At 43.0% G+C, this 18598-nt stretch overlaps 1 protein-coding gene across 5 annotated transcripts in view; it reads right to left on the bottom strand.

The window, feature by feature from the left end:
* The window catches only part of MAPK8IP1 (mitogen-activated protein kinase 8 interacting protein 1), an 87591-nt gene that overhangs the window by 3566 nt on the left and 65427 nt on the right, over positions 1 to 18598 (bottom strand). For all 5 annotated transcript variants that reach the window (XM_061610860.1, XM_061610862.1, XM_061610861.1 and 2 more), the window contains 6 exons: positions 17719 to 18591; positions 12571 to 12646; positions 10744 to 10916; positions 10213 to 10322; positions 7750 to 7869; positions 1324 to 1394 (listed from right to left, as the gene is read on the bottom strand). In XM_061610860.1, coding sequence (XP_061466844.1) covers positions 1324 to 1394; positions 7750 to 7869; positions 10213 to 10322; positions 10744 to 10916; positions 12571 to 12646; positions 17719 to 18591 — 1423 coding nt within the window. The remainder of the gene's footprint in view (positions 1 to 1323; positions 1395 to 7749; positions 7870 to 10212; positions 10323 to 10743; positions 10917 to 12570; positions 12647 to 17718; positions 18592 to 18598) is intronic.

The following is an 18598-nucleotide window of genomic DNA, read 5'->3' as shown; positions in this document are numbered from 1 at the left end:
GCCACCCAATCAAGTTCAAAGGCAGTGGCAGGGCCTCCGCAGTGGTAGCCCCCAACGTATGGAACAGCCACCCCTCCAAGGAAGATCTTGATCCAACTCTGTATGTTTTTCATCAGCAGGTTAAGATGCATTTCTTCCCCCAGGTTTTTGGAAAGGGAAGGTTCAGTGATGCCAGTTCCTTCCATTGTACTGATGAGTTCAGTTCTTTACAATTTGTTTCACTGTGAGATTTATTGCTTTTTTTAATGTATTGTATTTGGTTGAATTTTTATGTAACCCATCATGGTACCAATGGGTAAAGGGTGGTAATAAATATGGAAATAAACACACAGCTAAAAATTAATAAATAAATATTGGGCTTGGAAACTAATAGGCAGCCAGTGAAGGTCTCTCAAAACTGTAAGATGTTTATTTATTTATTACATTTATACCCCCCTTTCTTTCACCCTGGAACCGAAGGCGGCATACACATGGTTCCCAGGCGGTCTCTCGTCCAGGCACTGACCAGACCCAGACCTGCTTCGCTTCAGCAAAGTGCCCTCAGATCATAGCCTGGGACCAAATGATGTTGTCTGAGCAAGCAGTGCCAGTCAAAATTCTGGCTACTGCTTTCTGTACCAAGCTAACCAAAGGTAGCCTCAGGTATAACACATTGCAGTAATCCAAGCAGGAGGTTATCAGAGCATAGATAACTCTGGCCAGACTATCTGGTCCAGAAGAGGATGCAGCTTGTGTGCCAGCCAAACCTAGCAAAAGGCACTCCAGGCAACAGAGCTCACGTGAACCTCTAAAGATAGAGCTCGACTGAAAAGCAGCTCGAAGTGAACACCCTCCCCATAAACTCACAATGGTCTTCTTGCTTCTGCCCATCTACACTGACACAAAGTCCACTGGAGGACAAGCATATGTGATGCAGTACGAACAAACAGAATTGTAGTGTTAAACACCATGGCCATCCCACCCTCATCAAGACTAAGTTTAGCAGGGATTATGAAGATTGCTGCACAGGAGCTTCCTATGCAAAAAGTTACACTTCAAAGCCCCAAATTAGAAGCAATGGTCAAATGGGGGACATTCTCCTTGTGCAGCCTTTCTCATTCTTTCAAGCAAACAAACAACATCCTTTTTCAAAAAATCCTTAAGCTTCTAGGACTGGCTCAAGTCTGAGGTTGCAGGGAGATGAGTGCTGGAGGTAAAGGGAGAATGCAATCATTGAAGCTAAGATTTTGCCCAGAATACACTGCAGGGTAGCACAAGGAGGTAATGTTGGGTGTCTCCTTTGCCACCAAGTGCTCTGTAGCCTTTTGCACACCTAGGACTTACTTGTTGTTCTTTGGGTGGTATCCACAGAATGAAATGTTCTTCAACTGGAAAAAGTGGCTACATTTGTTCCCCTGCAGAATGGAGAGAGCAAGATGTTAGATCTGTGTAAGAGTCTGGATGGCTGAGGAACCAGAGCCATTTCTTGAACAAAAGGGAAAATAAAATGTGTTCAAATTCCACACCCTTGAGAGTCCAAGTCACAAATTAAGAAGACCTCATGCTGTTTTGGAAAATTAAACGCCATTGTATAACTTACAACAGCTGGTGTGGTACAAAAGCTTGTAAGGTGGTAAACATTGCAGGCAAGGCTGCTGAAAGGGAGGGAAGTCGGAGTACTGCTGTACTGGGCTCAGTCAGCAGAAAGCCCAAAGTCCGAATTTCAATTTTTAAAAACGTTAAGTCTCTAGACCCTGTAGAATGAAAGTTATGAAGGAAAATAACAAATTATTTTGTGACATATGAGCCTGTTCCATCTTTCAGTTATTTTAGCCAAAGAGTGAAGTTGCAGCTGATTGATGGGTGCTGAGAAATTTAGAGTTACACATACATGAGATAAGACCTCAAAATAGCTTCAGAATGACCAAGTAAGTCCCTTCTCCATACACTGGGGGGGGGATCTACCTGGTTAATTTTGAAGCCATTTGGTGCATGTATGACACTAGATTTTTTTTTCCACATGGAGAAATGATGGTCTGATTCACTCTGAAGGAACTTACTGGTTCATTTTGAAGCTTTTTTTGTCTTCCCTGGGAGATATTGTTATTATTAAGTTACTGTTGCTCAGAGAAAATAACTGAGAAATCCAGGATTTTAGTGTAGATGTGACTGGGCAGTAGCATGCCCACTCAAAGCAAACGATAGATGAGACAGTAGTTCATGCTCTATTCAACTCACATTTCATTTCACGCAAAAAGGTTTTTTTCTGAACATGTAAACATAAAAATCTGCTAATGCAAATGCAGATAAAATCTATTATTAGTAAATCCATATCATGCGGGAGGTGTATTGTAATTGAGAGAGCATGGCTTATGGCAAAGCAGCCCAGTCTAGCTATACTCTTAACAGCTGCAGCACTGGGGGACTGAAGACCTGCCCTGGGAGTGAGTATCTGAGCATCTGGGTGCTTGCTCCTCTTCCCTTTGGGTTGCTGTCCCTCAAGATAGCTGAAGTCCCTGGTAAGTGCTACCGGGCCAAGTTCAAGGTTCTAGTTTTGGTGTACAAAGCCCTATACAGTAGGGCCCCACTCATACGGCAGCTTCCATTCCAGGCCCCTGCTGAAAAGCAAAAACTGCTGGAAAGTGGGGCCCTACTCAACTGGAGCACATGATCAGCTGGAGCGCGGGGAGCTCCAGCCGCCGTGCCACAGCTGACAGTGATCAGCTGGAGCATGCAAGTTCCCCACGCTACAGCTAATGAGGTGTAGCAAGCGATCAGCTGGAGCGCAGGGAGCTTCAGCTGCCGCACTACAGCTGATCATGCGTTACAGCTGATCAGCTGGAGCGTGTGATCAGCTGGAGCGCGGGGACCTCCAGCCGCCGTGCTCCAGCTGACAGTGATCACTAGAGCGCGGGGAGCTCAGGTGCTCCAGCTGATCGCTGTCAGCTGGAGCTCCTCACGCTACAGCTGACCACCCCACTGGCACCGCCGTATTAGCAGAACGCCAACAAGCGGGGCACCAACAAGCGGGTCCCTACTGCACAGCTTGGGACCAGCATATGTGAAAGACCATCTTACCACTTAAATACCCAGTTGATCACTGCGCTCTGCAGATGAGGGCCTCCTGCAGATACCATCTTATCAGGAGGTTCATTCTGCACAACATAGGAAACAGACCTTTAGTGTGGCGGCACCTACCCTGTGGAATTCCCTCCCCTTAAATATTAGGCAGGCGCCATCTCTGTTATCTTTCCTCTTAAGACTTTCCTCTTTCAACAAGCCTTTTAAATTGAGACCTATCCCAGTCTGTGTCTGTGTTGGAATTGCTTTGTAATATTCTTTAAAAAAAACCCTTTTTCTGAAAAAACAGTATGTTTTAACCCCTTTTTAAAGATGTCTTTAAAACTTTTTTTAAAAATGTTTTTCATAGAATCATAGAATAATAGGGTTGGAAGGGGCCTATAAGGTCATCAAGTTCAACCCCCTGCTCAATGCAGGAATCCAAATCAAAGCATTCCCAACAGATGGCTGTCCAGCTGCCTCTTGAATGCCTCCAAGTTCAGAGAGCCCACTACCTCCCTAGGTTCCATTGTCGTATGGCTCTAACAGTTAGGACGTTTTGCCTGATGACCAGTCAAAATCTGGCTTCCTGCAACTTGAGCCCATTATAATGTGTCCTGCACTCTGGGACGATTGAGAAGAGATCCCGGCCTTCCTCTGTGTGACAACCTTTTATGTACTTGAAGAGTGCTATCATATCTCCCATCAGTCTTCTCTTCTCCAGGCTAAACATGCCCAGTTCTTTCAGTCTCTCCTCATAGGGCTTGGTTTCCAGTCCCTGTGATCATCCTTGTTGCCCTCCTCTGAACCTGTTCCACTTTGTCTGCATCCTTCTTGAAGTGCGGAGACCAGAATCAAGATGAGGACTGACCAGTGCTGAATAGAGGGGAACTAATACTTCACGTGATTTCGAAACTATACTTCTGTTAATGCAGCCTAATATAGCATTTGCCTTTTTTGCAGCCACATCGCACTGTTGCCTCATATTCAGCTTGTGATCAATGACAATTCCAATATCCTTCTCACATGTCGCATTGCTGAGCCAAGTATCCCCCATCTTATAACTGTGCATTTGGTTTCTTTTTCGTAAGTGTAGAACTCTGCATTTATCCCTGTTGAATTTCATTCTGTTGTTTTCAGCCCAATGCTCCAGCCTATCAAGGTCCCTTTGAATTTTGTTTCTGTCTTCCATGGTATTAGCTGTGCCCCCCAATTTTGTAACATCTGCAAATTTGATAAGCATGCTCTGTACCTCCTCATCCAAGTCATTAATAAAAATGTTGAAGAGCACTGGGCCCAGGACCAAGCCCTGTGGTACCCCACTCATTACTTCCGCCCAGTTTGAGAAGGAACCATTGACAAGCACTCATTGAGTACGATTCTGGAGCCAACTGTGGATCCATCTAATAGTTGTTCCATCCAGCCCACATTCAGCTAGCTTGCTAATTAGAATATCATGGGGCACTTTGTCAAAAGGTTTGCTGAAGTCAAGATATATTATGTGCACAGCATTCCCACATTCTACAAGGGAGGTTACCCGATCAAAAAACGAGATAAGGTTAGTTTAGCAGGTTTTGTTCTTTTTAAATCCTTGTTGGCTCCTAGTAATCACTGCATTGTTTTCAAGGTGCTTACAGATTGACTGCTTTATCATCTGCTCCCGAGTTTTTCCAGGGATTGATGTTAAGCTGACTGGTCTGTAGTTCCCCGGTTCCTCCTTTTTACCCTTTTTGAAGATAGAAACAACATTAGCTCTCCTCCAGTCATCCGGTACTTCACCAGTCCTCCATGATTTCGCAAAGATAATAGACAGCGGTTCTGAGAGTTCTTCAGCCAGTTCCTTCAATACTTTAGGATGCAGTTCATCGGGCCCTACCGATTTGAACTCGTTCAAAGTGATGAGGTATTCCTTGACCATTTGTCTATCAATCTCAAGCTCCAATCCTGCTCCTTCTACTTCATGTTTCCCAGGAGGGTCATAGACCTTTTTTGGGGAGAAGACTGAGCCAAAGTAGGAATTGAGCACTTCTGCCTTTTCTTTGTCATCTGTAATCATTTTGCCATCCTCATTGAGTAGCTGTGCCACCATTTCTTTTCTCTGTCTTTTACTATGGACATACCTGAAGAAAGCTTTTGTTGCTTTTAGCATCTCTTGCTAACCTCAGCTCATTCTCAGCTTTAGCCTTCCTGACGCTGTCCCTGCCATGATACCTGCCTGTACTCTTCCTTTGTGGCCTGGCCTTCTTTCCACTTCTTGTATGTGTCCTTTTTTGTTTTCACTTTTTAGTTTTGTTTTAATGTATTTTAAGGTCTGTTTTTATGATGTTTTAAAGTGTTTTTAGTGTTTTTGTTTGCCACCCTAGGCTCCTGCTGGGAGGAAGGGCGGGATATAAATCAAATAATAAATAAATAAGATAAATAAATAATCTTGCTGGGGAGGGGCTGAGAGTAGTGTATGATAACCTACAGCTGTTATCTAGGCTTTTGGTGTGTTGTTGATGATGCAGGGAAATGCAGTGTGGGGGCTGGAATTGATTGTGGTTGTTTTCTCACCCGTGGGGGAAAAATAGGGGAATTCTTGGAGGTGGCTTGTGCTGCCAATATAAACATTTAAATGGGTATGTTCATTTCAAAGGGTCAATAACTTTTTGCTCAAGAAAAAAAAGGGGGGAAAGGATGGCTGTTAGACTTTGTTAATAATACTGTTGCAGTTATTAAGAGATATAAATAATAAGTAGCCACAACAAATGCTTTTAGGATACACTGCTGGCTTTTAAACAATTTAATACTGAATATATCTGAATCTTGGTTGCTATAAATCTTAAATCTCTTTTGACACCCTCCCTCCTTTGCCACCTGAAATACCACACCTGGTCTTGAGCTGAATGTAGTATTGCCAGCCGAAGATCAATTGATGAAAGACCTACAGTAACATAACTGATTTACAACTCATGAAACTTGAGTTCTTTGCATGGTTTAGGGCCGGCAATGGAGAACAGTTTAGGGCCGGCAATGGAGAACAATGCTCTCATGCTTTTATATAGCTGTGTGGCAAGATAAATGTTTTCTAGTATTGAACAGGTTAAATCTTTTCTGAAATATAATTATAGGAAAGGTTTGATCCATTGACATTCTGTTTGTCAGACATATTATTACTTGTGTGCAGCTTCTTGTGGCCTCCATCCCACCCACAAAAGATACAAATTTGCATATGACACAAAGCATATGCAAATTTGTGACCTCTTTTGTGAATGGGGCAAAGATTGTAATTCACATACAGTGTATTACTCAGAAAACCCTGCTGGCACTCTAATTCCAGGCAATAAGCTTCTTACTCTCTCCTAAAGTGTCTTATACAGTAATGTAAAAGAGGGAGTTCAGGTTCAGGCTGCAGCAATATCAGAGTTCTTGTACCACCTACAAAAGGTTCCAACCTTACAGTCTGTGTTAATTAACCTGGAATAATTCAAAGGCCTTGGTTCTGTAACTCACACCCACTAATAAGGTGGAAAATTCTTCATTACCTATAAATATTAATTGAAAGAGAAGAAATATTCACACTTCCATCAACTTTTAAGACTCTCATTACATACGATGGGACAAAGTTTTTGCATTATCTGCAACCAAAGACTATGGCCATTGATCTATTCTGTTACTGGGCTAGTAGACATCCCTGTCCTTGTTCGAACAGTCACTAGTTCATTTACCACAATGTCACAACCCAAAATCTTTCTTCAGTGACCAGTTGCAGTGCTTGCTACAGTTCTACATCACAAAAGAGTCATGGAGCCTGCACTATATATTTGTTAAGTAGTGGTGGTTATTTTTAAATAAATCCAACATTGTGATGTTCAACGTTCATTGAAATGAATAAAAGCTCTGGATCACTGCAACCTACAATGGTCCCAAAGGTTTTGGCAGGGATATAAGGATAGTTTTCAAACTGGTCAAAAGGTTTCATGATGTTGAATTGAATGGATCCTAGTTTAATGTTAGTGTACAAAACAATATATAATAATGGGAAAGTTGTATACACACATTCTAAAAACACTACTATTACCACTGCTACTACTACTGCTATTAATAAATACATAAAACAAATATTTTGTTCAAGCAAAACAAATTGAAGCCAGAAGTGTTGGTTAAATACAGCCCAAAGACAGATAGGTATGTATCAGTCTTCCTGCTTCCAAGCCCAGTACCCTTGACTGATTCTGGCAAGGCAGTTCCATTGCTAACAGAATGTACTTTCTGAATGGCTTTGCTCCTTCCTCTTGAAAGCTCCATGTGAGCTACTTATGCAGAAAGGCTAATCAAGAGAGCTTTACTGCACAGATCCACAGGACATTGCTTAAAATAGTAGCAGAAGGGTTTAGCAATGCTTCATAGAGTGCAGCAGCGTAACAAACAGACCTTCCAGTGCATTAACATACCTACACAGCCTGGGAACATGTACTTTTATGTCTGGGCTTCAAGGCACGGACATGGCTCTGCCCTGGTATCCAATCCCCAACAGACTGCTTTAGGAAACGACATGCGGTGTCACCAGTCGGGACATATGCAAATCACTATCTTGTTTGCATATTCCCTTTTGTTTACCTGTCAAGGAGTAGCATTTTCTGTGAAGCGGAAGATGTAATAATGATCCACTGAGAACACAGATCACAGGAACAGTGCTGGCAGTAAAGCTGCACATGTGGTCAAACCTACCTTGCTAGGATCCTTGGAGTCATCACTTTTTACAGCAATCTTGACTCCTCTCATGCTGATCTCCAGGACACAGCTGGAGGGCGGGTTAAAGTGCACGGTGAGGCGGCGAGTAGTGGCAATCTGTGCCAAAACAGAAAATATACACCAACTATCACACAAACTATCTGGAATTTTCGATGACACTGCTCTTCCTGTGGAAAATATTTTTCTCCCTGCATTTGATATAAAACTGGCTTTCCCCTTCCTCCTCCCAGGATGGTGGTTTCAAGAAACAATGAAACCATAAGATGGGCATTCTTTTTGGTGGGTGGAAGGAGAGTAAGGGGGAAGGAAAAGGGTTGAAGATAGACATAATATCTCAAGATTGGTGTTGGTTGTTTCTTTGCTTGCTGTGTGATCCCAGCTTCAGAAAAGTCCAGCTACAAGAAAGTTGGTTGGTGGTTTAGAAGGAAGTCTTATCCCTTCCTTGGGCCCAATTTACTGCAGGAGTACCTTCTCCTTATCTGAAGGAGCGCCTCCAGCATCACCAATTATGCCGCCTGACAAGATCAGCCACACAAGACCTTCTCTCGGTCCCACCAGCTAAAACAGCTTGGCTGGTGTGGACCAGAAAGAGGGCATTTTCGATTGTGGCCCCCACCCTCTGGAATTCCCTTCCTTTCGACCTTCGCCATGCCCCCTCCTTGATAGGTTTCTGCCGAGCCTTGAAGACCTGGCTGTTCAGGCAGGCCTACGGGATCGCTGGGGTGGGTTAGTTTTTAACGCTGTTGCTTAAATGTATGAGGGGTGATTAGTTTAATTATTGAGTGTGGTTGTATTGGTTTTATATTGTATTTTTATTGTATTAATGTACGTCGCCTAGAGCGGCCGTTAACTAGGCCAGATAGGCAACTCACAAATAAAATTTTATTATTTATTATTATTCCCTAATACCAACCAGCCTTTGCTTTAAGATCTGTAAGGGAGGCCCCACTCATGGTCCTGCTAATGAGCATGGCATGACAGGATATGAAGCAAGCAGTGCCTTCCCCTTGGCTGTATCCCAATTGTGGAATTCTCGCCTGGTGGAGTTTGTCCCCAACACTGGCATCTTTCCTCCAAAAGTCAAAAGCACACTTGCTTATTTGTGCCTTTGGTGAAGAGTGAAGAGGGTATGGGTTGCCCACTAACTTGCTCTGCTGAATTAGGTATTTTGTAATGAAAACTGTTTTATTGGTATGTTATTTTATATGATTTCTCTTATGTTTTTATGATGTGGCTTTATTACTGGAAATTGCCCTGTGCTCCACTGGAAGGAAGAGCAGCAGCAGCATCTTCTCACTGATAAGGAAGGTGTTTTCAAAGTGCCCTCTTGTTTAATTCCTTACATGTTTTAGCTCTCTTTACCTCAGTTTCATCTGAACCAGGTATGAAGAGGTTTCTACCTTGTTGGAAGATTTCAGAAGGTACGAATAATTGTCAGAGGTTGCTAATAGACAGGATGAGGGTGAATAAATGGAAGGTTAATCCATTCAAGATGGACTTGTATATAGTGAGCAGTGTAAATGCCAGTGGAGTGATGAAAACACCTATGCAGAACACTTCCCCAGCAAGAGGTTTGTAAAGTGAGTGTGTGCTTCTGAATCTAGGCCTCCTCCTGGACTGCAAGTCTAAGGCAGTGACTATGAGTACGTTTTACCAGCAGTAGCCAATTTGTCAACCATGACTCTTTTTGGAAGACAGAGATCTAGTTACTGTGTTGCCATAGCCTGGTAACCTTCCATCTAGACAGCTACAACATACTCTACATGTGGTGGCTGCTCCTGAAGGTTATTCAGAAGCTGCAGCTGGTTCAGAATGTGGAAGCCAAATTGATTTCTAGCCATGGGGAGCATGTCACACCAATCCTATGTGGGCACCAATGGTTGCCAGTTGGTTCCAGGACAATTTGCTGGTGCTTATCTTTAGTCATATACAATCTGGGCCTGGGATACTTGTGGGAGCGCTTGTTTCCATATGTACATTTCCCTCCTTAAAGATATAGTGCAGATAATTTTATGGTAGTTCTGTCATCTGTTGAGTTGGTGGTCACTGAAAAAGGGCTTTCAGGGTGGAGGCCCACAGACTATAGAATCAATTGTCTATAGAGATCTGTCAGATTCAGATTTATTTATTCGAGAAGATTTTTATGCCAATTTAATGTGCCAATTTGTTTTTAATGATTGTTTTATTAACACACACACACACACACACACACACACACACACACACACACACACACACACACACACACACACTTATAATCTCCTTCAGACAGGTTTGTTGGCATTTTAAGTGTCTGTTGGCTTTATTTTGTGTTTTCTGCTTTGAGAAAATTGTTTTGAACTGCAGAATATAAACTTTCCATATAAAACAAAATGTCACATTTGTTTTCCACCAAAGAAAATGTCATGTGGGCTTAGTATGGGTAGGTGGGAACTGTACCTTCTGCATAGCTGCACATAGCACATCATTGCCTTTGTGATATGGGACCTGGACCGACCCAAGGAACTTCACTCGGAACTGATCCACCCAATCACTAGCCTTGCTTGAATCTGAAAATCAAAGATCAAGGTAGGTTAGAAGAATAATATTCACATAGATATCTTATATTATTTAAATTGTGTTTTAAATTGTTTTTAAAATATGTGTTTTAAATTGTATATTTGTTTTAATGTTTTTGATTGCTGTAAACCGCCCAGAGAGCTTTGACTATGGGGTGGTATACAAGTGCAATAAATAAATAAATAAATAAATAAATAAATTATTTGAAGGGAGTGGGAGATTTGTATACAAGTTTTGTTCTTCCCCTCCCACTCTGAAGAGTGACTTAAGTGGCAGCATTTTCTTAGAAAAAGTCTTGGAATATTACATATCTGTGGGGCAGGACTAAGATGCATGAGCACACAATAAGAAAGGGTAGAAATATGAGGTAGAAATATGAGATAGTAGCAGAGCCATAAATGGGGTCAATACCTGTCATATGATCAGGATCCTTGGTGACCTCAATAGCGTAGTAAGCAGGGAAGATGCCCCGATCACCTGTCCGCATATTATAAGCCTCATACCAATAATCTTCTGCCTGAACCTCCACCAACAGAGGATCATCTACCTCCAGTTCTAGTTCATCTTCATGACGAGGCACAAACCTGAGGAGAAAATAATTGGCACTTCGCTAACCAATGCTCTGAAGAAACAAGCCTGACGTAAGGTTCAAGAAACAGACCCGTAGAAAATTCTGTATTCGGATCAAAGGTTAGCAACCAGAGCTCTCATTAGCCAGGACAGGTCTGCTAGAACTAAATGAAAGGGCCTATGGGTGCCTTTGGGGGGGGAGGGGGGGATATGAATTTATTATTATTACTTATTATTATTATTATTTGATTTATATCCCGCCCTTCCTCCCAGCAGGAGCCCAGGGCGGCAAACAGAAATTTAATAATGAAATGGACTGCCTTCAAGTCGATTCCAACTTATGGCGACCCTATGAATAGGGTTTTCATGGTAAGCGGTATTCAGAGGGGGTTTACCCTTGCCTTCCTCTGAGGCCGAGAGGCAGTGATTGGCCCAAGGTCATCCAGTCAGCTTCATGGCTGTGTGGGGATTCGAACCCTGGTCTCCCAGGTCATAGTCCAATACTCTAACTACTACACCACACTGGCTCTCAAACTTAATAATAAATAAAATAAATTTCTCCATGCTTGGCTTAGCAAATAACTTCGCATATGAGCAGTGCAACATCAGAAGAGTTGCTCATGGAGGACTGCAGGGGTTATTTCTCAGCAGGTAATTCCCCCTACCCCTGCAGAAGTAAGCTGTTCCTCTGCTGTTACACTGCTGAAGGGGTTACAATGAATATGTGATGTTAACCAGCCATATCCTAGGCCACAGGACTAGGCTAGAGTTCCATCTTATTTATTTTATTTTATTTTATTTATTATTTGATTTATATCCCGCCCTTCCTCCCAGCAGGAGCCCAGGGCAGCAAATCTGGTAAGTGAAAGCTTCATATGCAGGCCATGCTTCAATTGTTTGGAACAAGTAAAGTATTTCATACCAAGTATATAAAATTAAGACAAGGAAAGGATCATTACATACTATCTACCTAGAAAATTCCAAGAGAGTCATGAAACCTTTCTTTTGGTTTACACCTGGTTAGAGCTGTTGATGCAGAAAGTTGAATAAATCTAAGGAGTAATCAATCATTTGACATAACCAAGGGAATAAATGTTAGAAGAGTTGTGTTTGTTCTTTGGATTCAGCATCACAACTCTGAGGGTCAGAGGCACCATCCAGATGGGTCCCCACACTTCAACAGTGAGGAAGACTTCTTGATGACTCAGCCTGCTATAATAGACATTATAATCATTGCGTATTGGCTCGGTAAACCAACTTCCAAGGTCTTAGCATTACAAACTGAGTTTTGTGTCCTTCTGGCAATTCTTCTACACCTATAAATCAAGTTAACAGGAAGTCATTACTTGTGTAAGTAACCTCTGAAAAACTTCTCCACTGGCTCTATGAATCCTCATAACCAACGTACAATACCATTGCTTTGTAGGCCAACTTGAAGATTTAACTGAAGATCTTCCATGGATCAGAACTCAGATTCATGTGCATTTTGCTGTCTGTATCCCAAACTGAGATTCATAGCTCCAGACCACTGAGGACTCCTTATGCCTTAGATGACCTCTCTCCAATTTCGGAAGTGGATAAGATACTCAGCAAGTCACATGGGTTGGAAAATACCACTGTTGGGGTGGATGGGAGGACTCTGGGGCAGAAGGTTTTATCTGCACTCACCTGAAGACAGCTCGGTGAGTCTGCTCTTGCTCCTCCCCATTGATAATACAAGAGAAAAGACCGAATGATTCAGCACCTGTAAATGAAGTGGGGGGAAATGATATAGCCACCTAATAACTCTCTTCTTAAAACAATGAAGTCAACTGTTTTCCAGAACCTGTTTTATCGAATCAGAAGTGGCCAACTATGATCTTAACTGCATAGCTTCCTAATTTCAAATGGCAAGTAGGGATTCTCTGTGAGGAGTGAGAACTTCATGGGTGGGTAAATGCTCTCATGTAGATACCCTCAATGGGACAATAGGATAGAGAGAGGAAGTGACTAAAATTGACATGTTCCCTGACCAACAACAAAATTCTGTGGTCATGTTTCATCACTATATTGTTGGAAGTTTTTACAGGAGTCACTGTTTCAAAGCATATTGAGTTGGGATAACAAACAAAGTAATGTTATGCTCTTGATTAATATTCACTAATAGGCAAAAAACCTTGCGGTTTAAGAACATACCTATAGCCCACAGATATGTCTATCAAACTTTAAAAAGCAGGGACATTGGGCAGCTATAGTGAATGCACCAGGGGAGCAGGACACCTGACCTCCTCTCTGAGATATTGGACTGCCCTACAAATTGGTCAAAATGCAAACACCATTTGGGTTGGTCTTTCACAGTCCAATCCACTTGCTGTGTAGCTTGGAAGAATTTGGTAACATGTGCCTCTGAGCATATGATGAGTGGTGGCAACACCTGCCATCTCCAAAGATGGAGAATTATATTTTTGTATGTTTGTTGGTGCTCTTACTTTGCTTCTTTCCCGTGTTACTAATATTTCTAGAGTACCTAAACTAGAAAATTTTATTTCCCTCTTTTTTCATCCTAGAAATCTGTGTCAAATTTATTTCTATTAATTTCAAAGCCTTGTTATTGGTCAATGTCATATGATGGTGAAGACAGCCTTTTGTGTTTCAAATTGGAGGTTATGTTCTATTTCTATTTTGGGTGCATTAACAGTTGAATCTGAAACTGCAGTTTGATGTAAAATCAGACTGATTACAATATGTTGCTACTTCAGCAATGACTTTAGCTGTTGGAAAAAAGAGGATGCATATTTTCAGCCTGCTATGTTTAAACCACTTTATTTAAGGCAAGGTGGGCACGGTCAATTAAAAACATAGAGCACACCTAGAAATTTGCTAGAATATATTTCACTTCCCACTGTTTTATCTAGTGCAAATTGAGACACTTCCGAGGTCCACTGGAGACTATTCTGCAGAAGTCAGTGCCATTATTCCACAATTATGTTTGGAGTTTTTTTAGTGTAAATTTTGCAAAGTGTTGCTGTACTTCACATATTCATAGAAATAAAAGCAAAAGAAAATGATTTCCTATAGGAAACTTCACTAAAATTGCAATGTAAATCAGACATATTTAAAGTGACCATCTGAACTATATCAACTGTCTTAACGTTGCTTCCTCCCTGCTAAAACAAGATCAGCAGCACAGGACATATCTTCTTTCTATTATTTGGGCTGATTGCAGGTGTTGCCACCACTCATCATATGCTCAGAGGCACATGTTACCAAATTCTTCCAAGCTACACAGCAAGTGGATTGGACTGTGAAAGACCAACCCAAATGGGGTTTGCATTTTGACCAATTTGTAGGGCAGTCCAATATCTCAAAGAGGAGGTCAGGTCTCCTGCTCCCCTGGTGCATTCAGTACAGCTGCCCAATATCCCTGCTTTTTAAAGTTTGACAGAAATAGCTGTGGGCTATAGGTACGTTTTTAAACTGCAAGGTTTTTTGCCTATTAGTGAATTTCCCTGCTTTTTAATCCGGGAGGTAAGAAATGGGATCCTGTGCAAGTTTGCTGAGAATGGATTGATCATTTGCACTGAGTTCAGTGGGATTTACTCCCCTGCAATCATGCTTAGGATAGGTGAAACTGACCACAGGGGATGGGGAAGGGAGGTGGAGGAGAAGGGAGGGGTGGAAAGGCAGAGGGGAGGGCTGGGATGGGAGCAGGCAGGAGGGGGGGAGAAGGACAGATGTGATAATGTGCATGTTTATTGAGTTCAGTGGGATTTACTCCCATGCAATCATGCTTAGGATAGGTAAAACTGACCGGGGGGGAGGGATGGCAGGCTGAAGTGGGCAGGGGAAGAGGAAGAAGGAAGAGGGGAGAGGAGGAGGAAGGGAGAGGAAAGGTGATGAAGGGGAAAGGCAGGTCTGATCATTTGCATGATTATTGAGTTCAATCAGATTTACTCCTATGCAATCATGGTTAGGATAGGTAAAACCGGCCATCGGGGAAGGGGAGAGGGAGGGGGGAAGGGGAAGGAGCATACTGGAGGGGGGCAAAGGAAGGGGGAAGGGAGGGCAGGATCGATCATTTGCATGCTTATAGAGTTCAATGGTATTTATGTCCTTGCAATCATGCTTAAGATAGGTAAAACTGACCATGGGGAGGAGGAAGGGGAGGGGGAGGGAGAGGGAGGGGTGAAGGGAGGGGCGAAGGGAGGGGGAGGGAAGGGATAGGAGGGAGGAGAAGGGAGGGTGGTTTTGATCATTTGCATACTTTTTGAGTTCAATGGGATTTATTTCTGTGCAATTATGTTTGAAAATGGAAATGGATTGCCTTCAAGTCGACTGGACTTATGGCGACCCTTTGAATAGGGTGTTCATGGTAAATGGTATTCAGATGTGGTTTTACCATTGCCTTCCTCTGAGGCTGAGAGGCAGTGACTGGCCCAAGGTCACCCAGTGAGCATCATGGCTGTCTGGAGATTTGAACCCTGGTCTCCCAGGTCATAGTCCAACACTGACCTGGGGGAGGGGCGGGGAGATTGGGTGGGTGGGCATTGGGCAGAAGGGAAGCCCCTTTCCTTTTTAAAAGGAAAACATTGTGATCAGTATCATTGCTTTTCAGCGTTTCCCCCACCTTTTTATTCTACAGAAGGCACGTGGTTGCCAGGCCCAGCCTCCAAGAGGTCTTCTGTATCTTTAAAAGTTGTACAGGGGGAAGGGAGAATTCCACCTTGTGGTTTTTCCCGTTACAATGTTGCAAGAACACCTACACTTGGCTGACTTTCTCTTCTCCTAAAGATACAGGATCAGCCTCAGGCCCTGAACCTGGCAAGCCTACCTCCCACCCAAATTTAAAAAAAAGCTGTTCCTGGCCACATCCACACCAGGCCTCTATTATACTTTGGACAATCATTATTTATTTATTTATTTATTGTATTTATATACCGCCCCATAGCCAAAGCTCTCTGGGCGGTTTACAATAACTAAAAACATTAAAGACAAATATACAAATTTAAAAACATATTTTAAAACACAATTTAAAACAATTTATCATGGCTTCTCTCAAAGCCATGGCTCACAGCCAATCATGGCGTCTCTCAAAGAATCCTGGGAAGTGTAGTTAGTGAAGGGTGCTGAGAGTTTCTAGGAGATGCCCTGTTCCTCTCACAGACTTTCAATCAGAGTGGCTGAATGTTAACACATGTTCTCAGTGGAATAAGAGTCTCCTCTCAGCACCCTTCACAAACTATACTTCCCAGGATTCTTTGAGGGAAGCCATGACTGTCTCAAGTGAAATCAAAGTCCGGTGTGGGTGTGGCCCCCTGATTAGCTAATCTCAGCAGCTGTGAGGCTTTTAGAACACTGACAGTTGGTTCTTACTGAGCATGCCCCGCATTATCATTGGCTTCAAGCCAAAATTTCTTAAATTAATTAAAAATCAGCCAGGCAATTTTTTAACTTTTAAATTGCAGAAGATGAAGGTCAGAGTATGGGGCAAGGTCAGTATTAGGATTACAGGTAGTCTGTGAACATGGCTGATTTTTAATGAATTTCAACAGATTATGAGAACTCTCTGAGAAAAAAGTCCAAAAGGGCTCTGGGTTTTTTCTCTCTCTTTTTAGACTTTGAACTCTCTTTTCTGTCTGACTGTTTTGTGTATCGCCATGAAAATTGAGAGGGTTGTTAAGCAAGCGTTTCTGAGTTCAGGACTGTAAGTTCGGTAAGGTTTTATTTTGAAATGAGCTTATGGGAAGCATCAGAATGGCATGGGGGTATTTTCAATTTAACATTGCGGAATGTGAAAAATCCCCACTGGCTATAGTATACAGCCACTCTCGTGTCTGTATAATACTTAGCCCCAGCTTTACTCTGCCAGACCTACCACACTTTCTGTCAATGTGGCTGAGGGCACCATAGAATCCATCAGCTAACAGCAACAAAGGGGAGGTAAAATGTTCCCAGAATGATGGGTTCCATATAAAGTGAGCCTTTTACAAACAGATACAGTGCCAGTACTTCAGCCCACACATTTCCTGAAGGAATCCACTAGAGAAAAAGCTAATATATTTTAGCCTCTTGAGGGCATTTACATGAGAGCAACCAGTTGACTGAGCTGGTTGCTTCTCATGCAGTAGCTCAAAGAACTGGAGACACTTTTTTCCTTCAGTGTTGAAGGTAGCATAACGGATGGATTGTCCTGCATGGCGTGTACTTTCCCTCTCACTGTCATCTCTGGTAGGTTTTGCAGAGCTCTGTAGCATTTCAAAAGCCTCACTGGCCAGAGGTGATAGTGAGACAAAAGGAACATGTGTGACGACAATGCTCATGTCATATTCCTTTTAAGAACTTGCCAGTAAACAATAAGATTTGCCAAGTTCTGAGAAAGCATTATGCCATGGCTATACATTGTTATGTTTAGTGAGGATTTGTTCCTTAACCCATTAAGACACAAAGATTAGTGCCATGAGACCCTAAACGAGCCTTGGACTATCTGGTGCTCTCCAGATTTTTGTACTACAACTCCCATCAGCCCCAGCCAAGCTATAGTCTAAAACATCTGGAGGGCACCAGGTTGACAAAAGCTGCCTTAAACATATTTGCTATTCTCTTGAACTACGCATTCAAGTTGCCCTAACATTTTCTGAGGCTACTGTTAGACTTAAAGAGACTGTTTCTAATGTAACTATCTCTTGTATTGTCTATCTCTTGTATATCCCACAATGCACCAGGATTTAATGCCTGAGCAAGTGGAAATTACCATCACCTTGCAGTGAAATTTCAGGTCACTCTCCCCACCTGCCGCCCCATTCCAGTGTTCACACTGGAATTTGCCCCAACACTCACTGGAAGAGCGCGACCGGCCACTCATGAAGACATTGAGGAACTTCTTGGAGAAATGGATGTCGGCCTCAGGGGTGGAGTCCTCAGAGAGACAGACAGAGTCACGTTTCAGGGCATCCTCCTCATACTCCTCCCCGATGGCTGATTCATAAGGTGAGGAGACACAGTTGTCATAGACAGTGGCCGAATCACTCTCATCACTGTAACCTGAGTAACACTGTTTCAGGCTAACGAGTTCTAGCTGCACATCCTCATCTACCACTAGAGTGTATTTGACTGAATCATAGGAGAGGGCACTGGTGTCGGAGCTCACTGATGCCCTCTGGCGGTTATGACAAGGTCGGTAGCTACCATTGCTACTGCCATATACAGTCCTTGATGAGTTAATTTTGTCAGGTGAGGACAGGTAGTCTAGCACTTCATCCTCCTCACTGATTGAGGTGTTGGGTTTTCCTGTCAGTTGCAGGTAGCTGGAAGTGTCTATGTCAGAGCTGATGGACATCCGGTTATCACTAGACTGTGACATGAATGGCTTCTCAGACTCTAGCGGGTCAGAATTCTTTTGTACTGGTGTTAGGTAAATCTCCTCAGTAGCCTCCAGTCTCACATCTGTCTGGTAGCGAATGCGGTCCCGATAAGCTTCTGGCCCCCTTGTCACCACTACAACGGTGGGGTTCTGTGGTTGGGGATGGTTGGCAGCCTGCTGCTTCTCAAGTGCCCGGGAGGAGGCAACACAGACTGGTGCAATCTGGGTGGCAGCTGTACGCCGGCACGGGCTCTCTGTAGATGTGCCCCGATCTTTGGTGGAGGTTGTGCTGTTTTGGTGAGTGACCTCATCACTCAGGCAAACGTGGTCATGGGGAGGGGTCTGCTCACCTAAGGG

The sequence above is a fragment of the Rhineura floridana genome, chromosome 2, assembly GCF_030035675.1.
Source record: "Rhineura floridana isolate rRhiFlo1 chromosome 2, rRhiFlo1.hap2, whole genome shotgun sequence".
NCBI classification, from domain to species: Eukaryota; Metazoa; Chordata; class Lepidosauria; order Squamata; family Rhineuridae; genus Rhineura; species Rhineura floridana.
Note: the sequence above shows the minus strand (reverse complement) of the source record. Positions and strands in the feature narration are given on the sequence as shown.